At 50.0% G+C, this 23,143-nt stretch overlaps 12 protein-coding genes across 12 annotated transcripts; 8 read left to right on the top strand and 4 right to left on the bottom strand.

Moving 5' to 3' along the window:
* Nucleotides 1-167: 167 nt before the first annotated feature.
* Nucleotides 168-1,329, bottom strand: N7509_009987 (glycosyltransferase family 8 protein; the record flags this gene model as incomplete). Its single annotated transcript, XM_056634624.1, has 2 exons — nucleotides 168-648; nucleotides 761-1,329. The coding sequence occupies 2 exons, from the start codon at nucleotides 1,327-1,329 to the stop codon at nucleotides 168-170; spliced, it is 1,050 nt and encodes a 349-aa protein (XP_056485244.1).
* Nucleotides 1,330-1,870: 541 nt separating this feature from the next.
* Nucleotides 1,871-2,257, top strand: N7509_009986 (pyridoxine/pyridoxamine 5'-phosphate oxidase; the record flags this gene model as incomplete). The annotated part of the gene is made up of 1 exon (XM_056634623.1): nucleotides 1,871-2,257. One exon carries the CDS (start codon nucleotides 1,871-1,873, stop codon nucleotides 2,255-2,257), a length of 387 nt encoding a protein of 128 aa, XP_056485243.1.
* An 859-nt stretch (nucleotides 2,258-3,116) lies between these two features.
* Nucleotides 3,117-6,083, bottom strand: N7509_009985 (RING finger protein; the record flags this gene model as incomplete). The annotated part of the gene is made up of 7 exons (XM_056634622.1): nucleotides 3,117-3,316; nucleotides 3,489-4,072; nucleotides 4,129-4,999; nucleotides 5,053-5,290; nucleotides 5,346-5,743; nucleotides 5,825-5,934; nucleotides 6,040-6,083. 7 exons carry the CDS (start codon nucleotides 6,081-6,083, stop codon nucleotides 3,117-3,119), a joined length of 2,445 nt encoding a protein of 814 aa, XP_056485242.1.
* Nucleotides 6,084-6,899: 816 nt separating this feature from the next.
* On the top strand, nucleotides 6,900-7,755 carry nctA (negative cofactor 2 transcription regulator complex subunit BUR6; the record flags this gene model as incomplete). Its single annotated transcript, XM_056634621.1, has 2 exons — nucleotides 6,900-7,377; nucleotides 7,496-7,755. The coding sequence occupies 2 exons, from the start codon at nucleotides 6,900-6,902 to the stop codon at nucleotides 7,753-7,755; spliced, it is 738 nt and encodes a 245-aa protein (XP_056485241.1).
* Nucleotides 7,756-8,168: 413 nt separating this feature from the next.
* N7509_009983 (uncharacterized protein) lies at nucleotides 8,169-10,900 on the top strand (the record flags this gene model as incomplete). Its single annotated transcript, XM_056634620.1, has 6 exons — nucleotides 8,169-8,177; nucleotides 8,232-8,336; nucleotides 8,390-9,111; nucleotides 9,176-9,394; nucleotides 9,444-10,519; nucleotides 10,560-10,900. The coding sequence occupies 6 exons, from the start codon at nucleotides 8,169-8,171 to the stop codon at nucleotides 10,898-10,900; spliced, it is 2,472 nt and encodes an 823-aa protein (XP_056485240.1).
* Nucleotides 10,901-11,330: 430 nt separating this feature from the next.
* Nucleotides 11,331-13,490, top strand: N7509_009982 (ankyrin repeat domain-containing protein; the record flags this gene model as incomplete). Its single annotated transcript, XM_056634619.1, has 1 exon — nucleotides 11,331-13,490. The coding sequence occupies one exon, from the start codon at nucleotides 11,331-11,333 to the stop codon at nucleotides 13,488-13,490; it is 2,160 nt and encodes a 719-aa protein (XP_056485239.1).
* Nucleotides 13,491-13,670: 180 nt separating this feature from the next.
* Nucleotides 13,671-13,853, top strand: N7509_009981 (uncharacterized protein; the record flags this gene model as incomplete). Its single annotated transcript, XM_056634618.1, has 1 exon — nucleotides 13,671-13,853. One exon carries the CDS (start codon nucleotides 13,671-13,673, stop codon nucleotides 13,851-13,853), a length of 183 nt encoding a protein of 60 aa, XP_056485238.1.
* Nucleotides 13,854-14,331: 478 nt separating this feature from the next.
* N7509_009980 (putative MFS transporter) lies at nucleotides 14,332-16,166 on the top strand (the record flags this gene model as incomplete). The annotated part of the gene is made up of 3 exons (XM_056634617.1): nucleotides 14,332-14,731; nucleotides 14,806-15,052; nucleotides 15,122-16,166. 3 exons carry the CDS (start codon nucleotides 14,332-14,334, stop codon nucleotides 16,164-16,166), a joined length of 1,692 nt encoding a protein of 563 aa, XP_056485237.1.
* Nucleotides 16,167-16,493: 327 nt separating this feature from the next.
* N7509_009979 (uncharacterized protein) lies at nucleotides 16,494-17,011 on the bottom strand (the record flags this gene model as incomplete). The annotated part of the gene is made up of 2 exons (XM_056634616.1): nucleotides 16,494-16,787; nucleotides 16,964-17,011. 2 exons carry the CDS (start codon nucleotides 17,009-17,011, stop codon nucleotides 16,494-16,496), a joined length of 342 nt encoding a protein of 113 aa, XP_056485236.1.
* A 188-nt stretch (nucleotides 17,012-17,199) lies between these two features.
* Nucleotides 17,200-18,344, bottom strand: N7509_009978 (uncharacterized protein; the record flags this gene model as incomplete). The annotated part of the gene is made up of 3 exons (XM_056634615.1): nucleotides 17,200-17,493; nucleotides 17,554-17,787; nucleotides 17,850-18,344. The coding sequence occupies 3 exons, from the start codon at nucleotides 18,342-18,344 to the stop codon at nucleotides 17,200-17,202; spliced, it is 1,023 nt and encodes a 340-aa protein (XP_056485235.1).
* Nucleotides 18,345-20,344: 2,000 nt separating this feature from the next.
* On the top strand, nucleotides 20,345-21,490 carry N7509_009977 (lysophosphatidic acid acyltransferase LOA1; the record flags this gene model as incomplete). The annotated part of the gene is made up of 3 exons (XM_056634614.1): nucleotides 20,345-20,375; nucleotides 20,443-20,680; nucleotides 20,761-21,490. 3 exons carry the CDS (start codon nucleotides 20,345-20,347, stop codon nucleotides 21,488-21,490), a joined length of 999 nt encoding a protein of 332 aa, XP_056485234.1.
* A 900-nt stretch (nucleotides 21,491-22,390) lies between these two features.
* N7509_009976 (uncharacterized protein) lies at nucleotides 22,391-23,120 on the top strand (the record flags this gene model as incomplete). Its single annotated transcript, XM_056634613.1, has 2 exons — nucleotides 22,391-22,969; nucleotides 23,055-23,120. 2 exons carry the CDS (start codon nucleotides 22,391-22,393, stop codon nucleotides 23,118-23,120), a joined length of 645 nt encoding a protein of 214 aa, XP_056485233.1.
* Between the last annotated feature and the right edge of the window lie 23 nt (nucleotides 23,121-23,143).

Here is a 23,143-nt window from a genome sequence, read left to right as displayed (position 1 = left end):
ACGAGGAAATGCGAATGGTTACTAACCTTGCGCACATCTATACAGACCGTTGACAATAATCTCTATAATATCTAATCTAGTATCACGTCTATCCCTTCCCCGTCCGAGCTCAACATACAGTCAAAGCCACATTCATTCATCATCCATCAGTCATCACTGAACCTGAATCAAATCCCATCCTCAATCCCCCTATCAACCTCCAACCCCCTCCTCTCAAAATTAGCCCTCCACCACCAAACCCCCGGCTCATCCAAACCCAGCCCATCCAAATTCCCCGAGTCCTCAACGTCCTCATGCCACGGCTTCTTGGCAAAAATATAATGCACAGCTTTAACCTCCTCATCCCTCCAAATCGTTCCATGAACACTCTCCCACCGAAGCGTCTTGAGCGCATTGTAAACGTACGGTAACGTGACCCATCGATCCCGAAATACCTCGGAGAGAAGTTCTTGGTCCGGAAAGTCGTATTTGGATGTCTTTTCCGCGTCTTGGAGGGCAGTTGTTATTTCTTTGAAGATTTTTGCAGATGGGTGGATAACTAGGACGCCGCTGTTTAGCATGGCGACGCCGGCGTTGCTGGGTGCGCCGGTTCTTTGGGCGAGGGTGGGGTTTGCGTGTTGGGTTGTGAAGGCGCAGTTGGTCGGGACCCTGGGTGGGTGAGGTTAGTTATCAATAATTACTACCCAGGCAGATCACAAATAGTCCGACGTGATAATTGAATGGAATGGGAATGGGGAAAACGCCAGGATATAGATCATACCATGTCTCTGGGTAATGCGGTTTCTTCATAGGATTACACGCACAAGCATGCGATGCCGCAAAGACCCTTTCACCCTCACCAAGTTCAATTTCCATCAATTCGTCCATATTTCGTCGAACCAAGATGTCACCGTCTAGCAAGACGACTCGCTCGTATTCCGTCAAACTGAAGGCGACGAGCTTATTCCATGTTTCCGAGAACCGCGGGTCCTGGGTATATGTTTTTGTGCTGGCTGGCGTAACAGATGGGACCAATTGGGCGCTTATACCGCGGGATTGGAGGGCTTTGAGGCCTTCGGGAGGAAATGTGGAGGTGTAGAATGCGACGAATGGGTAGCGCGATGAGGTGGAGGGGAGGGATTGGTTGTTGTTGGACTCGGCGCGTGGGTCTGGTTTAGGGTTGTAGAGGGAGTGGTGGAGGGTAAGGAGGCCTGGGATGTATTCCATGTTTGTGATTAGGGAGGCCCATACTGTGTCAGGGTTGGTTAGCTTGTTGTTTGGGGTTTTCGTGGATAGGTGGGGGGGGAGATTAGATGTAGTGTACTCCGAGGGGGGGTTTGCGATTGCCATTGTGATTGCGTCATGGTGAGAAGGCTTGTGAAGATCGATGAATTGGAGACTCAAAGCTAATGCGACTATGAGCGATGTGAGTTTGAAGGGACGGAACTTGAGATTATGATAGTAGAGAGTGTTCAAGGTGGAAGAGGGGCAGTGCCCAGATAGCCAGGCACCCCGAGGTTCAAGTTGGCTTCCTAATTAGGTTAGCCAAAGTCTAGCCCACTCAAGATGACTGCAAGTATAACTTGAAAGCTGGCAAAGTAAGGCATTATTTCAATTAAATGCATATAACATAGTCATAGTGCAAATAGCTCAGAAATTCAGAATATTAAGCAGCCAGTCAACTGACTACAATAGTTTCTTAGCCTAGTAGTTACTAGTACTAGTAAGTAGTACTACAGGGAGGGCTGCCGATCTCGGGATCCATCGATGACTCAAGTATATCAACAACTTGAACTTCAAGTTGATACTGCACTCATACTCCCCCACACCTCAAGCTACCAGTAAACCTCCAACATAAATCCAACACAATAATCCGCACCAGTCCCATAAAATGCCAGACCCCACACAATCACCCGCCTTCCGCACAATCCTCCGCAAAACAAAAGTCCTCCAAGGACCCTTCCACCCGCTCAGCATAACCAACACACCCGCCACCCCACACACATTCTTCAAAGAATGGTATCAAGAAGCCCTAGACTCCAACATCCTTGAACCACACGCAATGACCCTCTCAACAATCGACTCATCAGGCTACCCGGACGCACGAGTCCTAATTCTCAAAAACCTCGACTCACGCGGTTGGCACTTCGCTATCAAAGCCGATTCTCCAAAGGGCCAACAACTAGCCAATAATCCGCGCGCCGCGTTGACTTTTTACTGGCCGGCTATGGCGAGGCAGATTCGTGTTAGGGGGGGTTGCGGTGTGTTTGCCGGATGAGGAGTGTAAGAGGGATTTTTTGGAGAGGGGGGTTGAGGCTAGGGTTTGTGCTGTTGCTTCGAGGCAGAGTGCTGTTTTGAATGATGGGAATGGGGGTGAGTTGGAGGTGAGGTTGGAGGAGGTGAGGCGGGTTTTGGAGAGGGAGCCGGATTCGGATTTGGGGGTGGAGGGGTGGAGGGTTTATGCTGTTAGGCCGGAGAGTGTGGAGTTTTGGCAGGGGGTTGATAGTCGGTTGCATAAACGGGTTAGATATGTTAGGATTGGAGATGGGGAGGGGCAGGGAGATGAAGAGTGGAAGAAGGAGATGCTTTGGCCGTAGAGAAAGTAACTTGAAAACAGCTTGAAACTGGTAATGATGTTGATTAGACCTGCTTAAGTGGACTCGGATGTAATGTCCTTGGAATTTGGAATATGTACTGAGGCCCTTGCAACATGCCTCCCCTCAAGCAACTATCTACAACTAACCCTGCAACCACTACTATTCCTCGCCTTAGTCCTCGCCCTCGCCCTCACCCTCACCCTCGCCCAGCTGGATAAACCCCACACCTTGTAAGAAAAAAAGAAGACAGATCAATCAATCCAGACCAGCAACCAGCAATGCATAAAAGAAAATCAGATGCCGACGCCATCCATCCCATGCCATCCCAACGAAACTTTTTTGATGTATGAAAATGTTAAAGAAAGAAAAAGCAGAAAAAAAAAGAAGAAACGAAGATGTCAAACGCAACCATCAAAGCTCATCTTCATATTTGTAGTTCAGACGACGACCACTAACAACACGTTCCTGTCGACTATCCTGTCGACTATCCCGACGACTAATCTTCGGCGCAGACTTAGCCCCCCCGATTCTGTTGTTCCCTCAGGACACGTTCGCGATTGGCAGCTTCACGAGCGAGTGTGTAGGGATCTTTCTCGGCTTCCTTGGGTTTATCCTTGGAGCTTTCTTTGGAGGTACGGGCTCGGGGGCGGTCGTTGTTTGGTTCACGCTTGGGTCGTCGGGGTTGTGGACGTGAGGAGTGGTCGCTTGCGTTGGCGGACGCGGATCGATCTCGGCGGGATCTTTTACGGTCTCGTTTGGGATCTCGGCCATTGCGATCACGATCACGATCACGCTCGTTATCGCGGTCTCGTTCGCGGTGCCGATCTCTCCCAGACTCCCGGTCCCGGTCTCGGCGGCGGTCTCGATCAGAATCTCGGTCTCGGTCTCGGTCTCGGCGGTCACCACGCTCACGCTCACGGTCACGACGACGACTAGGACGGGCTCTATCGGTATCTCCATCTCTCTCTCGTTCGCGGTCGTCATCACGACGAGAAGATCGCTCCTTGCTCGAACGGTGACTGCTCACTCGACTGGCTAGGTCACGGGAATCGCTTGTCTCCGATGTTTCCTTGAGTTTGTTAAGTCGCTTGTCGTCGATGGCAGGTGGGAGGCGGCTGGAATGGCGAGAGTCGCCATTCTTCACTGGACTGTGGCTGCGACTACGGCTGCGGCTGCGGCTATTGGCGTGACTGCGGTGGCCGTGGGATCGTCGTGGACGATATTCATCTCGGCGACCTCTTCCATTATTACGGTCTGGCCCACCTGAGGAACGATGACCGTTAGTATGGCCATTTTGAATATCGTCAGATCGCTTTAAATCATGCTCTCGGGAATTCATTTCGTCGCCGTTGACCGAGTTAGCTGCGGGTGAGCGAGCACCGGAAGATCGGGCTTGGGATGAGGATCGAGACTTTGAACCAGGCTGCTGTGTTTGAGATTGTGGTTGGGTGGGAGATCCCGGTTGTGTGTGGTCTTGGGGGGTTTCAGAATCCCCACTGGAAAGCATATTAGTTTCGAAGTAAAATGTAGAGGGTTGTTCCGCTAGACTTACCCTTGCGACAATACTGGCATCTTGTTACCCCCCGGCCCTCGGCCCTGCTGGAAAGCCCGCTGTCGAAGCATGCTAGTATTAGGAAGGCCTTGACGCATGCCTCTTGGGGCAGCCGGTGCCCCTTCAACGACCGGCGCTGCTTTTGGTGGCATGGGAGGTTGATAACCGCCGTTCATGGGCATTTGGCCACCCCAGTAGCCACGGCCGCGACCAGCAGGGCCTTGGAACCCACCACGGCCATACCCAGGGCCTTGCCAGCCGGAATTGCTATTTGGCATAGATTGATCCAGAGTTTCAATGGTGGGGATACCTTGTAGTTGTTGGCCTACTGCTCCTTGTTCATCCGACACAGGCTCTGGCTTGCCTTCATGTGCGGTTTCTTGGGATACTGAATCAGGACCGCCATTCTCGTTGGCATGAGGACCTTCTCCATTGAGAACAGGGTTATCAGCGTTATCAGTTCCATTAGATGTCACCGCAATTTCTGATTCCGCATTTGTGTTGTGAATTGCCTGGCCAGAAGCAAAGCCTCCGCCGCGGGCAGAGCCCTGGAAGCCACCGCGCCCACCTCGGTATCCTCCACGACCGTATCCTTGGCCGGAGTAGCCAGACTGGTAGTCCGGGTTAGAAGGGTAAGACATATTAGACCCGCCAAATGCTCCATGAGGGCCACCGCCATTTGCAAAAGCATTTGGATTGTAATTATCTTGACCATTCTGCCATGAGCCATCCCATCCTGACGATCCATACATGCTCTGCCCGTTGTAATTCATTCCCATGCCCATGCCCATGCCCATTCCAGCCATGTTCATTCCGTAATCTCCGAACATCCCCTGATTTGCGGCCATTGGGTCCATTGACATGTGCATGCCTAGGAGAGGTTAGTACGGTGGTGAGAGGGAACGAGCGAATAGAAAAACATACCCATTGGGTTTTGAAAGTTGAACATGTTCGACATGTTGGACATGAAGGGGTTCATCCCGTTCCAACCCATGCCTTGGAAGCCACCTTGGCCCATGTTCATCATGTTGCCGTTTGGTTGCTGAGGTAGGTTCTCTGAGGGCTGAACGGATTCGGACTCGGCCGTATCTTCTCCGTTGTTAAGCTCTTTGGCTTCATCGACGACCGGAGTAATTTCGGTGGGTTGGTCAATGGCCTCGGACTGGATGTGGAGTTAGTTGGTGATTGAAAGTCGAGGAAGAGCGATGGAATCATACCTCAGAGACCAGTGGGGCAGTTTCGGTGGCATTGTTTTCCACCGCGTCTGATGCTTTGCTTTCCGCGAGAGCATCTTCGATCGGAGGGCGATCCGATGCAGTAGCTTCTGCCTCGACCTCGCCGTCGCGTTGAGATGCATTAGGCACCTGGGCCACAATATCTGCAGTCCCATTCTGCTCGACGGGGGCTTCGATAGGAGGCTGCTCGCTTGGTGCCGGGGTCTCTACCGCTGGGGTGGGGGTAGCGGTGGCGGACTGGCGTTCCTTCTCGCGCTTTTTCTCTTCGGTTCGCAAAAAGACTTTCAAGGTGGTGCGCAGAGCTTTGTTGGGCTTGCAGAGGTCGGGAGAGACGGGGGTATGGGCGCATACGGGGCAAGTGTCCGAGAGTGAAGTTTGGCCTGTGCAAGCAAAAAAAAAGTACAGTCAGCTATCATGCATGGTGGGTAGGTGGGCTGGCTGGATTTGGAGGATCAGCATACAGGCCTCGCATATAGACTGGTCACAACAAGGCAGGCGAAACGCGTTCACCGCCAGCTTGTTGCAGATGGCGCATCGCAGCTTGAAAGGAATCTCATCCTGGGAGAGGGTGCTGTAGAGATCAGTTAGAGCGGGATATTCATGTTGCAGATATGGGTGCGGATGCGGATGCGGATGCGCATGTGTATGTAGATGCGCGGGGGAGTGTGGCACGAACCTGGCGATGTCCAAGAGACCAGCCGGCGGGTCCGCCGCAGCCATTGCTGGTGAGGGAAAGAGAAAGCGCACAAGGGCAGCCGAATAGCCAGGCAATGGGAAGATGGTGAAGTGGTGGGAGTGAAGAAAGTTGGATGGTCGGGGAGCTGCTGATGGAAATTGGCCGGAGAAAGGTTCGGCCGATCTACAGGGCTCAGCGGAATAGGCAGTAGAGTTGAAGAGATGAAATTGAGGAAATAGGTGAAGTAGAGGGAAAAGTAGATATGATATTAGAGAAGTAATAAAATAGAATGATAGAATAACAGAATAGTGAATAACAGAATAGTATGTGGCAGTCTCGGATTAGATCAAGTAATTTTGGCCATCAACAACAGCTACAGCGATACCATCAACGTGGTTTCTTCTGGCTGCCTCCGGAGCTTTGTTCTCGTCATCGACTGTGGTTTACAGGGAGTGGAATGAAAATAGAACGTGAAAGTGAAAATGGAAAATAAAAACAATTAAATTGTACAGTGTTGACGGGGGGTGAAATAATAGTGTGTGGGTGGGAGCTTAGAGTGTGGTGTAAGAGTGTAGTGTACGAGTAGGAGTAGGCAGGGAAATCAAGAAATGACGGAGTGAAAGCAAGAGTGAAAGTAAAAAATAAAAGCCAAACTAAAAACATTTAAGAAAAAAGAAAAAAAAAAAAGGAGCTCCACCTTTTGCGGGCGCTTTCGAATTTAAAAAGCCGCGACCGCCCGCCAATCGCCCAATCTGCGATTGTTCTGCTTCCCTTCCATCTTCAATTTATCCAATCCTCCACCACTCCCATGTCTACTTCTACCATGAACTTCACCTCTTCTGCTTAATTTATGCCCCAGCATGACAGAGGATAACTATCGACCTATATCCCCCAACCTCTCTTCTCCTTTCCCCTCCAATCCTAATCCGAATCCGATTCCTCCTCCGCACGCGTCTAGTTCCCCCCTCACTCACCGCGCCTCCTACGACGAGTCACCTTTCTTCAACGCCTATCAACGTCCAGGCTCAAGCTCTGGTCTCAGTCGCGTACCCCAACAGTACGTGCCACCTTTTCAAGCCGGCTTTGACGATATGGCCCGTCGTTCTTCTCGACTCCAACACGACGACGCGCCTGCGCCTCTCCCCGAAGCTCAGCTCTACACTGAAGCTCCTCCAGTGATGGCTGTCGCGCCACCAATGGAGATGGAGGAACCTCCGCATGCACCTCCCGCTGCTCCCATCGAAGTCAAGACCAAGTTCCCCGTTGCCCGCATCAAGCGCATTATGCAAGCCGATGAGGATGTCGGTAAAGTCGCGCAGGTCACCCCGATCGCCGTTTGTACGTGCCCCTCTCAACCTTGCAGCTCAGCTCAGCTCAGTCGAGTCAAGCACAAGGCTATTGCAACCCCTTTGTAAATTGTCGGAAACTAATTTGAATTTCTTTTTCTTCACTATAGCCAAGGCACTCGAGCTCTTCATGATCTCTTTGGTCACCAAGGCCGCCCAAGAAGCTAAAGACCGCAATTCCAAGCGCGTCACCGCATCCCACCTCAAGCACGCGGTTGCCAAAGATGAGGTCCTCGATTTCCTGGCCGACATTATCGCCAAAGTACCAGACCAACCCGCTGGGCGCAAACATGAAGATGGCGAAGGCAGCGATCAAAATGAAGGTCGCCGGAAGCGTGGCCCGCGCAAACCGAAGGAGGAGAGTGACTAGGAGTGGCAATGGAAATGATTGACGATGCTAGATGGGTGGGGGAACAGGCGCATTTCTTCTTTCCTTTTTTTTTGTCTTGTGAACCGGCGTTGGGTGGATTCGGATTGTCCTGGGGTATTATTTTGGATAGCGCATTTCCCTGTGAATAATATATTTTCATGGCAGGCGATAGTTCTGCGAAGACTCAAGTTGTCCATTGGACACGTCATATTAACTATCTTTCATGTACTAGCACTAGTATCCCCGTAGTTCCTGGCCGTGTACCTCCAGTGTCCTAGTGTATGTCACTGGGTATCAGCGCAGCCACGATCCCCCGAGTGTCCACCGCGGCTCCACTCAGCCTTCCCCCATCGCCTTCTCCCCCTCTTCATCTCCAAAGTTCTAGATTCCCCGTTGGATCATGCCGGAGAAATATGTCCAGTGTGAGTATCCTTGACCTGCGCTACCTTTAAATCCGCTTATACTCATTCGCCCAGTGGTTCTCATCCAAATGGGCTCGGCTCATCGCCGGCAAGAAGCCTTGGCCTCCATCGGAGCTTGAACGACACTCCGTCTTTATCCACGACTGCAATGCCCTTCAGGTATGTTTGCGCGTGTCTTCGCGTCGGCCCTGACTCACATAATGGGAATGTAGCATTTCTGGAACTCCAATTCCTCCCGCTCCGTCGAAGAGTCGATCGCTTTCGCGCGCACCTATCTCGAACGCCTGAACTTCCTCCTGACTGACGAGTCTCGCGGTCCCTCACCACACAACTGCGTCGAGACCGCTGCTAGCTCACGCATCTTCGTCACAGTTGCTCTCATCGCGCTCGCCTACCACGACGATGACCTGGTCCGATCCGCCGCGGTCTTATTCAACCACATAATTCACGCCGGGGTCCTGAAGACGGAAGAGGAGAGTGAAAGGGGAAGGGGAAGAGCAAAGGAGAGCATCTCGACGGCATTTTCTCGCGCCTTGGTCGATCTTGTCCGTCAGGCCGATAAAACATCCGACAAAACTGAGACACTGCTAGTGGAACTTCTCTTCGGCATCGCCAACAACATCCGCCTGCAGCCCGAGACCTTATCAACATGGTTCCGGCCACGCGTTACTCCGGTACGCTCAGATACGGAGTCAACAGGACCAAATGGTACGGAGTTTGCGGGTGCGACGCGCAAGGATGAATTCCCTCTCTTCTACATGCTGGTCGATTATGTCCACAGTGACAAGAGCGCCGGTGACTTTGCGCGAACGGGACTTTTATATATTATCGAGACGGCATCTCGCTCCAAGAGCCTTGAAAGATGGTTGATTGAAAGTGATTTGGCAACTTTGATGGCTATTGGCTTGGGTGCACTCTACAGTCAGTTGGGAAGGTGAGTACAGTTCATCAAACAGGTGACATTATTGAAAATCACGACCGAAACTAATGTCCTCTAGCCTCGAATACATCCCAACCGACGACGATGTCCCTCGGGTAGTCGCCCTCTCCGATCATGCGAAGGAGGAGACTGCCCTCCAGCCCACACTGAGCGAGGCAATGGACACATTCATGTCATATTTGCTATTCTGGCAGGATACCATCGACCATTGCAAGTCCGCTGAAGTCAACGACACTCTTCTGGACCACTTCCAGGTCCTGTTCCTCGAACAATTATTGTGATTTTCCCCCTTTCCAAGCCTTATCGATCGTTGCTAACAGCCCCAGATACCCTTCGTTACTGGAGTCATCCGATGTGGCTGGCGGCTCGACAGCTGCTGTTCTAACTTATCTCTGCCGGATCCTCGACTCGGTTGAACAGGGCGAGCTGGTTCACCGAATCTTGCATTTCTTGCTGGCTTCCTCCCCGCCACCCGAACAACAGATGGATATGTCGGCCAGCCGCCGCAAATCGATCAATGTGCTGGCCGCATTGTCGTCCGAGGCGGCTCAGCCCTCCCCCTCTCTATTCAACTTGCGTGATTTGGCGTTGCTTGGCTTGCAATCTGCCAATCGTCAAACTGTGCTCGCCACCCTACGCCTGTTAAATGTTGTCCTCCAACGCCACCACCCATTCGCACGATCTCTTATCCACACTATCCCCAGTCAGCCAGCACGACAACGGTCGATCGGTGCTTTTAATGCAGAGCTGGAGCAGCTTCTTGGTCTCGCTACATCTATCTTCACAGAATCGTCCTTGAACGAGTCCTACGATAATTACGTCGCTGATGCCACCTGGGTTCTCGAATCGCGGCTTTGCCTTCCTGTGTCCGATGAGGAGGCCGAGAAAGTGGTCCCTCTCCCGCAACAGCTTCAACAAGATGACCCGATCGTGCAGGGTCTACTCACATGTCTAGATACATTTTTCACAAATAGCGTGATTGTCAATCTTGCACTGACTGGGGTGTTCATGAGTTTGGCATCTTCACACTTATTCGCCTTGGATGGCTGGGTACTGGTCGACCCGGCATGCTACGACAAACCCTCATCAGACTCCTCCGACACAATCGATCAAGTTCGCCAAGCATACAAGGTCCCAACATGGCCAGAAACCGCAGCGCCCACATTGACTCTCGCACTGCAAAAGCTCGTCGAACAGGTTCGTCAGTGGCAGAAAGATCTGCCCGATTTCGACGTCCTTGTCGCTGCTAGAAGAGAACTCCTCCACCAAGGTGACCGCCCCCAGACACCTACGCCGGCTCGTTCTCGCGAGGCCTCTGAACCACCGGTTCCAGGGTCAGTGGATCGCTCGCGCCCGTCATTCCCGGGATCGCCTGAACCTTCGCTGCCTGGGTCTCGGGGTCGTTCACCTAACAATATTGGCTCTCCCGCTATGAATCCTAGTGCTATGGCTATGCGGGGGAGAGTCCATTGCACGCCCAGATGAGTCTCGTGGATCGTCAACGTCACGAACAGTCGCAGCTGAAGCCCTACGCCGACGCCTTGCCACGCCATTCCCCCCTGCAGCGACAGCGACGGAGGCAACCCCAACGGACGCCGAACCCGTCGGGGCCAGTGATGAAGCTAGCGGTGAGGCGACAGCGAGCGCGGAGGAAACAGAGTCTCCGAGTGCGACTCTGGGCCACGTTCTGACTAACGTGGTCATTTTGTACGAGTTTCTCCTGGAGTTGTCGGCGGTGGTACAAGCCCGGGGAAGTCTGTTTGAGGAGGCGGGATACCAATAGTGTATCTACGGTCTTTGTATAGTGTCGATGTATCTACTGTGTATAGTCAAATACCTTTTAGGTAGAAGAGGGAAATAGAAACTGACTTGTTACTTTACAGAAAAGCAATTATGCACTCGTATACGGCCTTCATAGTCGCAACCGATCCAGTGTTTCTGGTAGCCCTGCGTGCCACGCCCCCACCTCCGCCCCTCATCTCAGACTTTCTTAGTGCGATCTGACGGTATTTTCCGCCCTGTCTCGATAGGAACCTTAGTGTTCGGGTCAATCGGTCCAAAGAGCTTTTGTCTTGTCTTGTTTTGTTTCGTGAGTCACCCCAAAGCCACCATCGTCGGGTATTCCTAGGCGATTAGAGCCAAGTTCTTCAGCCACATCAACCGAATGGCATTCGTCAGGCTTATTCACTGACTTGACTTGATTTGATTCCAGCATGAACTTGCTAAATCTACCAAATGAGCTCGTGATAGACATAGCGGACTTGATCGAAGACGAGTATAGCATCAATGCACTCCACCAAACATGCAAACGATTCCACCAACTCCTGAACCACTCTCTTTACGAGTTAAATGTGCGCATCTCACACGCCTGCGCTCTCGAATGGGCCGCTAAAAATGGCTACCATGAATCCGCACGAAAGTCACTGCAAGCTGGAGCTTCACCCAATGCATCCGTCTTCGAAGAGTGGCTTCCTATGGCACTTGCTTGCATCCATGGCCATGACGCTATCGTTCAATTATTGATAGACTACGGAGTCGATCCAAGTTCAACCGAAAGCTGGTTACGGGAGCCTGCTTATGAGCCTCAGAGTGATGATGAAGGCTGCCCGCTTATATTAGCGGCTGGTCGTGACCGGGAAAGTGTTGTTCGGCTTCTTATTTCTCATGGTGTCGATCCGGATATTCGCTCTATCATTCTCGACGATATTGTTCTTTCTGGACTTGGTATGGCGGCGCGGAATGGGCATTTGTCGATTGTTAAGTTACTTGTCGAGCTTGGCTGTGATCCTTATATTAAGGGTTGGTTTGGGTCGAGTATTCTTGCGGACGCGGCTCATGGGGGACATTATGAGACTGTTCGTTTCTTGCTAGGGGTACGGCCTCCGATAGAACCATCCGTTGAGGCTAATTCGGCTCTCGATACGGCAGCCCAAGAAGGTCATGCAGACGTTGTGGATCTGTTACTGGAAAATGGGAAGACCCCAACGCCACTCAGCTCGGAGTACCCTTTACATCCTTTGATCATGGCAGTACAACGCAAACACTACTTAATTGTGGAGAAACTCCGACATGCCATGGATCTTGAAGCCTTTGTCAGACACGGCGAACCTGATGATGACCATCATCGGCAGCTACTCATGATAAGCGCTGCATGTGGCTGGAATAGCCTACTTGAAAAGCTACTTCAGCGTGGCTGTTCAACGGACTTTCTTCACACGCAGAGACTACTCTGGTCCCTAAAGGAAAAGCGACCAGGGCTCAACCTTTTCAAGTATGAGAGACACGCATCACCTCTGGCATTAGCGGCCCATCGCGGCCATCACGATTCTGTTAAGCTTCTTCTCAACCACGAAACCAAAGCCTCTGTCATCGAGCATTTGTTGAACGAGAGAGAGGGCACACCGCTGCTAGCAGCGATTGACGGCGGACACAAACGGATCATAAATATGCTCCTAGATAAAGGTGCAGATCCGAATCTTTTAACCCATGATCTTATACCTATATTTTTCAAAGCCATCGACTCGGATACACCAGAGATACTCGAATTACTCTTCGACCGGGGAGCAAACCCGGAACTAGAGGCTAAACATCGCGGCTCCTCTGATTACGGAAAATCGGTTTACGTGCAAGCGCTAGCATCTGGGAATCTTAGTACTGTGAAGTTCCTACAGCGGCGATTTTCTTTCAAAGAGCCCCAAAGGCCTACTGGCTCTTTTTCTTTGTCATATATCCAAGCAGCTGCACAAGGTGGATTCTCAATGATGGAGTATCTTCTCCAAAATGATTATTCAGTTATGCCCGGCAGTCCTAAAGTTGCCGAAGCCTTGCGAGTTGTTCTATCGAAAGCAGATACTGCAAGTTTGGCTCTTCTCTTCGAAAGACAGCTAATCGAAGGCTTGGTTTCAATCGGCGATAAAAGCATCATGGCATTGGTTGATTCACCAAGTCGGGATTTGGCTGCTATGGCCGCTACTCTCGACATGCTTCTAGCACATGGAATCAAAATGCAGATCGAAGAGCGAGATAAGTCTCCTCTACATGACCTTAATTTCCACCAAGATAGGTTGGATCTATTTAAACTATTATTGGATCGGGGAGCAGACCCTTTACGAAAGGATGGTAAATATGGCACAACTCCATTGACACGAGCCTCGGAGACAGGAAGCAAGGAATTGGTTCGACTTATGCTCGAAACACTGGATGGTCACAGTATCCCACTTGAGAAATTGAAACGGGAGCTGGGGCGGGCTGAGTATATGGCAGAGTTGGCGCTCGAAAGGTTTATAGAGGTCGATGTGCGTCCGCTTCTACGTCGATTTTATTGGCGCAAGAAGTATCAACATATATCGATGCCGAATCGGAGACAAAAGTGAAATAAATTTAAATCCAAGTATAAAAAAGTTCTTTAGGGAGCCTGAAGAGTTCGGAATATCATTACCCTCGTCAAAAGTATATAAATAAGCGGTGAATCCATACGACTAAGTCTACTCCTACTAGTAGTACTAGTTATCAACTTGGAGTCATGATAACACAACAAATCTTTCAAATCCACTATGCCGCCACAATTAGCGACAGAACATAAGTCTATTAAGAGCGCTGACATGATGAAGCTTGCTCATCCGGACAGCCAAAAACCTTGGAGATCTTGGCCAAATGGGCCAAGTATTGGGCGCAATGAAGTCAATGGGGAAAAGGGCAAGAAAGTTTTAGAAGGATTTATCAAGGCCGATAATTGAGACCCACGATGAATAAGGATCCTTGGGGGAGTATAACCCCGTACCATGCAAGGAGTATAAATGATTACCCGCGCGGCCCGCAGACATTCCGCAATCCATTTTCTAATTAGTGTTTAAGTGTATTTTTGAACGGTATCATAGTATGTTTTTGTGGAGTGATGACTGAGGAATAATTATAGTAGAACTTACCTTCCAACAAGGATTGGTATACTTACTCTATGTTCTGCTACTGTTCTGCCCTACGATCTCCCAGTGGGGCGACCCGCCAAGACTGCGTGACGGTTCCGCTTGCGACGATTGGCGATTGGCGCGCGCATCTGGACAACTTGACCTTACTCTGACTTTACTCCAGACACCATGTCTTCTTCTTCTCCTTTCTCCTAATTTTAACTTCAACCCTTGGATCATTGGAACACTCACTATCCCCCTCCTTATAACTATAGATCTTATAAATACCCCCACGGCATGATCGGCCACCATGGCCTCCGCCCCTGAATACTCCCGCTCCTCCCGCGAAGATGCCCCATTCCTCCCCGAAGGCACCTCCGACGGCACCACCACGAACACCCCTGCCGAACCAAAGTCCCCCCACCACCACAACGATGCGGAGTCCGCTGCCGCCGCGAAGAAGATTGGCTTCCGGCTGAAGCTGATCCTCTTCCTGATGATCCTAGCTGTGGACATCGGCTTCGCATTCCTGGAGGGCCCGATGGTCCGCATTTTGGAATCCATCGCTTGTCGACAATATTTCGCCGTTGTCGATCCCTCCAAGATTGGCGCCAATGGATACATCCCCGAGGACCAGTGCAAATTACCCGAGGTTCAGTCGGAGTTGGCCGCTGTGAAGGGTTACCATATGTTTTTCGATGGCCTATTGAGTATGTGTTCCCTTGTGCTTATTCTCTATCCCTTGTCTGGATGCATCTGACGTGAGCATTGCATTGATCTTCAGGCGCGGCCATGGCCTTTCCTTACGGTCTGCTGGCGGACCGGCGCGGGCGCAAATCTACCCTGGCCTTGGGTCTTCCGGGCTTTGCGATTAATTCCATCATTACCGTGGCTGTGATGTGGTTCTCGGATATCTTCCCTTTGCGGGCGATCTGGTTGTCCTCCTTGGCGTGGTTGATTGGAGGTGGTCCCGTTGTTGCTTTTGCTATCATTTGGACTATGATGGCGGATGTGACCACTGAATCGGAGAGGTATGCATTGTTCCGGGTAGATGGGGTGAAAGATAGACGCAATGCTAATAGAAAATAACCCCGTAATAGAGCCACCATGTTCTTCCAATTCGGCATTGTCTCAATGGGAGCAGATTTCGTTTCCACGGCTGCTAGTTCATGGCTCATGGCGTTGAATCCTTGGATACCGCTCTTCATTGGCTTTATCATCATCTTCCTTGGATTATTGTTGACCTTTCTTCTCCCCGAGACGAAACATGCCATCACCGCAAAGGACGAACCCGTCCACGTGGAGCTCTCAGAATTCGACGACGACGAGACAGAGCCGAAACACCATTACGTTAACCCCAACGACACAGATAGCGAAATGAACACCCGTCCATCCATGGACGCGCACATGTCATGGAGCTATCCGAAAACAACTTCGCGGGTTCGATCCTGGTGGACAAAATGCCGGACAAACATTCGCTTCTACGTCCGGCCGTATCTCTTCATCCTTGACCATAAACCAGTACTACTCCTGCTATCAGTCTTTCTAATTTACCGCCTCAGTCGCGGCTCGTCCTGGTTCCTTACCCAATATATCTCCACCCGCTATCATTGGTCATTAGCGGAGTCCAATCTCCTCGTCGCATTCCGACCCATGGTCACCATCCCAGTCTTCCTCTGGGGCCTCCCATATCTGAAGAAACACTACCTCAACAGCCGACACTCATCCACACAGAAGGACCTCTCCCTAGCCCGGGCTAGTATTCTCTGTTTCACCCTGGGCACATTGGGTATCGGACTTTCTCCCGCCATCGGCACCTTGATCCCGAGTATGATGCTCCAGGCCTCGGGGTCTGGCTTCGTCTTCCTCACGAGATCAATTATCACCACACTGGTCGACCGAGACCAGACCGCTCGACTATACACGGTCATTGAAATTCTGCAGTCTGTTGGAAATGTGGTGGCCAGCTTGACTATTACAGCGGTGTTCCAGCTCGGATTACGGCTTGGAGGGTTCTGGATCGGGCTCGCGTGGATGGTCACTAGTTCGTTGTTCTGCATGGTGGCTGCGGCTATTTGGGTCTTCCGTCTTCCTTCGGCGCCTCGGGAGGACTTTGTTGTTGGGGACTTTGAAGATGAGGAGTAGGGAATAGACTAGATGGATACCCTCGTCAACTTGTACAGTATACTACTATTTATTTATATGTCTATCATAGACCTGCACCAAGGGAGTTCCGGTTCCAAATATATCTTAAATTGCATTCTTTGATGATCTGTCCTGCTCGCTGCTTCGTTCCCGTTGGTGTTGAGCTCTGCAGTGATGATAACGACGTGGGCCCGTGGACGTTGGTTGTGGTGTCTTGACTGATGATGCTCTAACTGCGATTGCGAATCAGCACATACCTAGGTACTCGCTGGAGATCAAGAATATATAAGAAATTCACGAACGGGGAAAAAGGAAAATTTCAACGATTTACTCAACAAACCTTTCTAGGCCTTTGTGTATTTGTTCTGGCTCCCATGAAGAAAATCCCTCGAGGAATACCAAGGCGTGTGTAATATCGGAATCACCAACAACAGCATGTCCTTCATCCGAACACAGGTCCTCATAGATATATGAGAGAAAGAAAGTCATAAAGGTATCCGGCGATGTAACATGCTTGAGAGTAGCCTCGATAAGTGCCGCAGGCCGATAGCCTTTCCAAACAGTCTTCTCGAGACCATAATACTGTACAAGTCTGATCACCAGGATTCTTGCCGACTCATACTGTTGTAGTGTTAATAATAAGGATATTGAGAAATCCAGAACCCCCCTCTAGAGAGGACTGATAACGGTAATTCGCCATCGCTAGGAACCGTACGAGCTCTAGGTAAGGACGAAGAAGATAGAGGAGGAGGCATATGATGAGCTGCCTGTATATTTCAACAGCCCCGACGTCCCACAGTCCAGCCTAAAGTATCCAAGTTAAGCAATTTCTGATGGTTGGCCATTATACAGTCAAATTGAAATTCTGACGTTCTCGATATATGATATCAGAACCGTAGTCACCTGATAGGTTTTGAATATCAGGTGTCAAGCTGCTCAAAACTACGCCCACTTAAGACACGACTCAAATTCGCTCTCACACCACTGAGCTCTCAGCTATCGATCGAGCGTAGTGCAATACTTTCTGTGTCCTTCAAGCCTTTTCAAGCGCAAGGATCGCCTTGGCTGTGTCGGTGAATGTATCCTCCATGGGCCTTCCCCGAGCCAAGTCAGGAAACGCCTGTATCGCTGCTTCGATATCAAATTTTGGGAAGGTAGGTACGATTCCACTGTTTCTTCCAATCCTTCTTTCCAACTCTGGCATCTTGCGGAGATAATCGGCTATCTCGTCGAAGGATATCGCATGTCCAACAACGAAACGTTTATTGGCAGCAGCAGGAGTTATGAGTGCTGCAATATGGAGCTCGGCAAGGTCACGAACATCAATCTACCAAACAGAAGTCAGCCCCCTAATCTTGCGAAACACTCTAGGTTTCCCAATGCTCACAAATCCTGGGAATGCTGTTGCAGGTACTGTTCCAGAGCCGCTCTGGGCGCTATTCATGATAGAGTAAATTTGCATGGTGCTGAAATTTAATTTGGTGATAGTCTCGACTTTCTGGAGCGGTGGTCCGAATATCAGAGGTGGCATGAAGTTTGTGACACTAAATAGAGGTTTCTCGTCTTTGACAAACTTCCAAACCGCCTCCTCAGCAACCTTTTTGCCGACACAATAAGAGATCTGCGTTTTTCGCGTAATATTAGAACCAGAGTATGCTGATAACGTTGTAATGGAGCACGAACGTAGTTATTCTGAGCTTTAATAGCATCTGTTCTATCCAAGGGTAGCCACTGATCATTGTCTAGAACGCGGCTTCCCACGTCCTCGGCATTACCAAGCGTAATAGCGTTGATACTACCCGTTATGGCGATCGCTTTAACCTTCGAGTAAGATTTTGCAGACTTTAGCAATCCGATATTTCCAATGATAGACGGTTTTTCGAAGTGCGTGACAAAGTCAGTGTTTTGAGGGTCATCAAGTAGGGGCGCTGCCACATGAATCACGAAGTCGATTTCACTGTGTTTCTTAAAGATAAAGTCGAAGACTCCTGGCTTTGTAAAATAGGATACCACTTCAAAAGTTACGACTTTTTTCCATTCTGGATGTGTTGATAAGATTCGATCGGCCGAAGATGTAGAGCGAACAATTGCAATAACCGCATGTCCGTGTTGGATCAAATGGGCCAAGACCGTGGCACCAACAAAACCAGAGGATCCTGTCAAAAGCGTCAGAGGCATAATATAGTCGTGCCAAATTGTAATAATTCCTATGAGCGGCAAATGTAATTGTTTAGATGAAATGGATTTATGTAGAGATCGTAATTACTCTTGGATAAGGGGTATTCGTTCTCGCAATTGAGATGACGACAACATGATGTCTACACTCAATTGCCAGCGTAATGTTGCCAGGTGATTCTATACTCTTGGTTATGAGGAAAGATACCTCTTTGCTTATGTGGCGGTTGTAGACTGATCTAGCTGGAATGTGAAAGTCATTATGTCTAGATGAACCTATATTTCTTCTCGTCCCACGTCATAGGTTAGTATTTCGAAATTCCCCGCTAGTCTACCCTAGACTTATTATCCACAAAGGAAATAATGAATCTTTATCCTCGTGGTTCAGTAAAATAGCTATCTTGATATTCAGCGGATGATTAATGACGTCATTAACCATAGCGTCTTCATGCCAAACGTGGCTTTCATTGAAACGTGGCTTTCATTGAAGTGTCTAGAACCCGTCCTCGGAAGTTCCGGAAGTGCTATGAGTCCAATTTGATTAATATATAACTACCCATTTGTATTTATAAATAAATTGAGGATTGCATCTAGCAACAGCGAAAAAAAAATGTCGACAAGTCGAGAGGAAAGAACCATGATTCTGGTTCACGTATCCGTGGAGCCACGTGATATACCGAAATTTTTGGCGGCTTTTCGTACATGCTTTGAAGAATGCAAGAAAGAACCCGAACTTGAACGATTTGAGGTTTTCGATATTTCAGCTGAAAAAGGGGAATTTTGTTGGATTGAGACATGGAGAGGAGACCAGGGCTGGTTTTGTAATGTGCGTGAGTTTTGGCACAGAAGATATCACTCACACCCCTTCTTTGCGAACAATGTATATATCAGCTTAAGTTGAAGATACAAAGGGCTAAACATCTTGTCAAGGTACAAATGAATCGACCATATTACGAGCCCTACCTTGCAGAAACCCAGCCGTTGTGGACTAAACCTCGTGAGTACAACGCACTCCTCGAGAGAGTTATTCTGTACAGATCAGAGCGTAACCAGATAATTGTGTGAATAGGCACTATCAAGTTCCTTCAGCATATTCCAGGTTTTCCATCTTTTCAAAAGCAAAATTAGGACTGGTTTCCTCGGACAGGGGCTGTGGAATTATCCTTCTGACGATGTTATATTGACGAAAAACTAACTGGAGTTTCAACTGATGTTGGGCAGGTTGTGGGAAAGAGAATAGATTGGTACGGTCTTCTACTTTGCTCTTGTAGCCTACCATGTTCGAATAGGTCTCGGATAGCAAGCCGATGTGCGAGTGGCGTTTTCTTCAGCATCAATTGCTGCGTCGCATTTATTGTGCATCTTCTTTGTGGCTGATTACTTTTCTCTTTCCTCTAGAGAAGTGGTCGTCCTTGTATAATCAAAAGGTTATACTAAAATTCAGTTTCTGGCCGCGATCATAAGTGCGTTACACGACGTGGAGGAAGGCACATTTGAATGATTATAAGAATTTGCCTGAGCACGTATCTGATACCTAACCACAATGAAAAAAAAAAATAATGACAATAGCCCCAGAGGCTTGAAGCTCCTGCGAACATTTGGTAATACGCTCACTCAGTTCAGCTGTATCGGCGATTCAAGACGTGGTTAGCGACTGTCTAGGTTTACATCATATTGCGCATCACATATAGCTTTGAGAGGGGAATTTTGGTGTCGTATCGTGTTAGTTCATATATCAAAACAGGCTGGGATGGGTTACGTTACCATCCTACTCCCAGTTATCTGTAACCTGTCATCCCCGTCTGGTTCGTCCTAAGCTGATCACCGCATTAGTCAGCTTTCTTATTTAGGCTGAACCTGCATCATGACAGCACTCACGTGATATTCGCATGTGAAGGCCGGGGAACTTCCTTGCGAACCTCACCATTTATTATCTTCTACCATCAGCTTGATTGACCACCGGCTGTGATCACCCTCACTCTTTCTGTTTGTTTGCAAACAAGATGGAGAAGTTCTCGCAGTTCCGAGATCGAGGTTAGTCCCTGTCCTGATCCATCTCACTCTCACTTAGAAGGTTCACCCCCCTCTAACAAAAGCACAGGCTCCGGCATTGCGCCTTTTCTCCCCATCCCCTCAGAGCCTCTCGGTCTGCAGGCCCCGCTCCGCGTCTTCCTCTTTTGCTTCAGGTTGCCGCTGTTCATATTTGTCACTGTCGCCTACTTCGTCATCCTACAATGGCTGCCAATCGGGTCACTGGGCAAAAAGGCCGCACTGTGGTGCATCTTAGGCGTGCCGAGTATATGGTGGATTGATCTCCAAGTGGACGGAGTGCGAAAAGGGTTCGTCCATCTTTCTCTTACTTATGATGTGCGAAATACTCTAAGTTGAACCTAGTTAACCTTGAAGCTTTTCTTCTTAGCTCCCTTTCCAAACACCAACAAGCCCGCCTCCCACAACCAGGCTCAGTAATCGCCTCGTCCTTCACATCCCCCATTGACGCAGTCTACCTCGCCGCAATCTTCGACCCAATCTTCACAGCCTCCTACCCAAACACAAAACAAGTAGAGCACATCTCCCTCTTACAAGCCATCCTCCGCGCCTTCGCACCACCCTCGATCAGCCCGGCACCCGGCACAACTCTCGTGGACGTCTCATCCCTGGTCTCAAAATACCCCAACCGGCCTATCGTGATTTTCCCCGAATGCACAACAACCAATAGCCGCGGCATTCTGCCCCTAAGCCAGTCTCTCCTCGGCGTACCGTCGAAAACCAAGATCTTCCCCGTCAGCCTGCGCTACACACCCGTCGACGTCGTGACCCCGCTTCCTGGAAGTTATGTTAGTTTCATTTGGACGCTGCTGAGCAAGCCGACGCATTGTATTCGTGTTCGTATTGCGGAAGCGGTGCAGCGTGGGGCGAGTGCGATTGATCTTCCGCCTGCGAGATCGACGCGCAAGTCGACTTTTGAGACTAATTATCTTGACACGCTGGATCAGGTTGATGGGGAGGTTAGTCTGGAGGATGGGGCCTTGTTAGATCAGGTTAGTGAGGCTTTGGCGAGACTGGGTCGGGTTAAGCGTGTGGGGCTGGGGGTTAAGGAGAAAGTTGATTTTGTGAGGATGTGGAGTAAGACCAGGAAGAGTTGGTGATGGGCTTGAGCTTGAGCGTGAGCTTGGACTCGGTCTTCTTTCTTTCTTGTAATTCGATTTTATTCTATAGATATGGTCTAAACGATGTATGGATCTGATGCATTTCTATTTCTTTGAGCGATTGGTGTATTTGTCCTTACTATTCTTTCCCTTCCGACTTCTCTGGCCCCATGAGCAATAAGGGTGCCGCCAGTCCATAAGCGTATAAGAATAAATTAGCTCCCTCGGACTGAGCTTGTTTTGCCTGCGAGGTATGTAGGGGGAATTCGCCGCGTCTCCGCTTCGATGTGAGCATACCCGAGCCCTAACTAGCAATCGCGATATCTACCTCGATTCTCAAGGCAAAGTTTCGTTTTTCGTCCACAGATACCGATATTTCGCGTTTGATTCCAACCAAAGCCATCCATTGCACACGGATACATCTAATTATGTATGAGTTGTTAATCGGCGTTCAAAGTACGAGGGCAACTATACAAGTGAAGGCCACATTCCAACGCGGTCCAAAAATGCAACCACACCACCAAAACAAGAAACTCACCCCTTGAGAAAGAAGGAAAGATATTGATATGTTAAACATGCCAAATACATTCACTTTCTCTTCGCCCTTCCCTCGACAACTCAACGCCAATCACGCCAACCACCACGAACACCCCAGATCCAACGCCAACCGCCAAAATGCACATCACCATCCTCACCCTGCTAGCAGCAGGAACAAGCGCCCAATTCGTGGAATCCTTCGTGCCACAAGTAGCACACGCCTACGGCCTCGAAGGACCAGGCGAATGGCACCAAATCACCGACAACAGCAACAACCACAACCACCACCACGACAACCAGCACCACCAGCACCACATCAACCAGCACCAAGCAGCCACCCGGCCAACCGCAACCCCATCAACCATGATGCCCATGATCAAGCCATCCATCAAACCCTACGCCTCAAGCTTCCCCTACGCCTCAGGCATGTTTGTCTCTTCGAGCTCCGCGGCTCCGAGCTACAGTCCCAGCTACGGCTACGCCTATGACAACGAGTACGCCGGTGCTCCGACTCCCTCTGCCAATAACTACTACATGGCAAGCACTACGCCAACCCACCGCCCAGGCCATGATCTTCACCTGCACCAGGCTCCTCCCCACGCTGCTAATCCCAGACCAGCTGGCCACGGATCCGCCGTTGCTCCGGATGGACATATCGGTGTTCCTGCCGGTGGTATGGGCGTTCCTCCTTCCGCTCAAGCTCCAGAGCCATTGAATGCAGGCCGCTCGGAGTCGGAGTCAGAGTCAGAGGAGCAGTCGGAGGAGATGTCTAACCCTAATGCTGGCGACCAGAGTGATATCGCTCCAACTGCCCCTCTGGCTCCGGGTACCAATGTTGCTCCCGTTCAGGTACATGATACGTTTGGCGCTGATAAGGGCAACTCTTTCTGTCTTGGTCAATGCTTTGCTTCGGCTGAGGAGGCGCAGTGTGGTCCGCCTTATGTGAGTATTTTATCCGTGTTCTTTGCTTCTTTGATCGGTTTGTGGGAGTCAAATGGATGGTTTGCTAATTTATTCTTCTTTGTAGGGCTCCCCCGTTCTCCAGTCTGAGGGGTGCTATACTTGCTGCTTTTCACCCAATGACGACTTTTAAACTCGTTGGTTAGCGAATATGCG

Source organism: Penicillium cosmopolitanum (genome assembly GCF_028827165.1).
Source record: "Penicillium cosmopolitanum strain IBT 29677 chromosome Unknown utg000009l:1.0-9042332.0:1.0-9050551.0, whole genome shotgun sequence".
In the NCBI taxonomy this organism is placed as follows: domain Eukaryota; kingdom Fungi; phylum Ascomycota; class Eurotiomycetes; order Eurotiales; family Aspergillaceae; genus Penicillium; species Penicillium cosmopolitanum.
The sequence above is the reverse complement of the archived record's forward strand: the minus strand, read 5'-3'. Positions and strand labels throughout refer to the sequence as shown.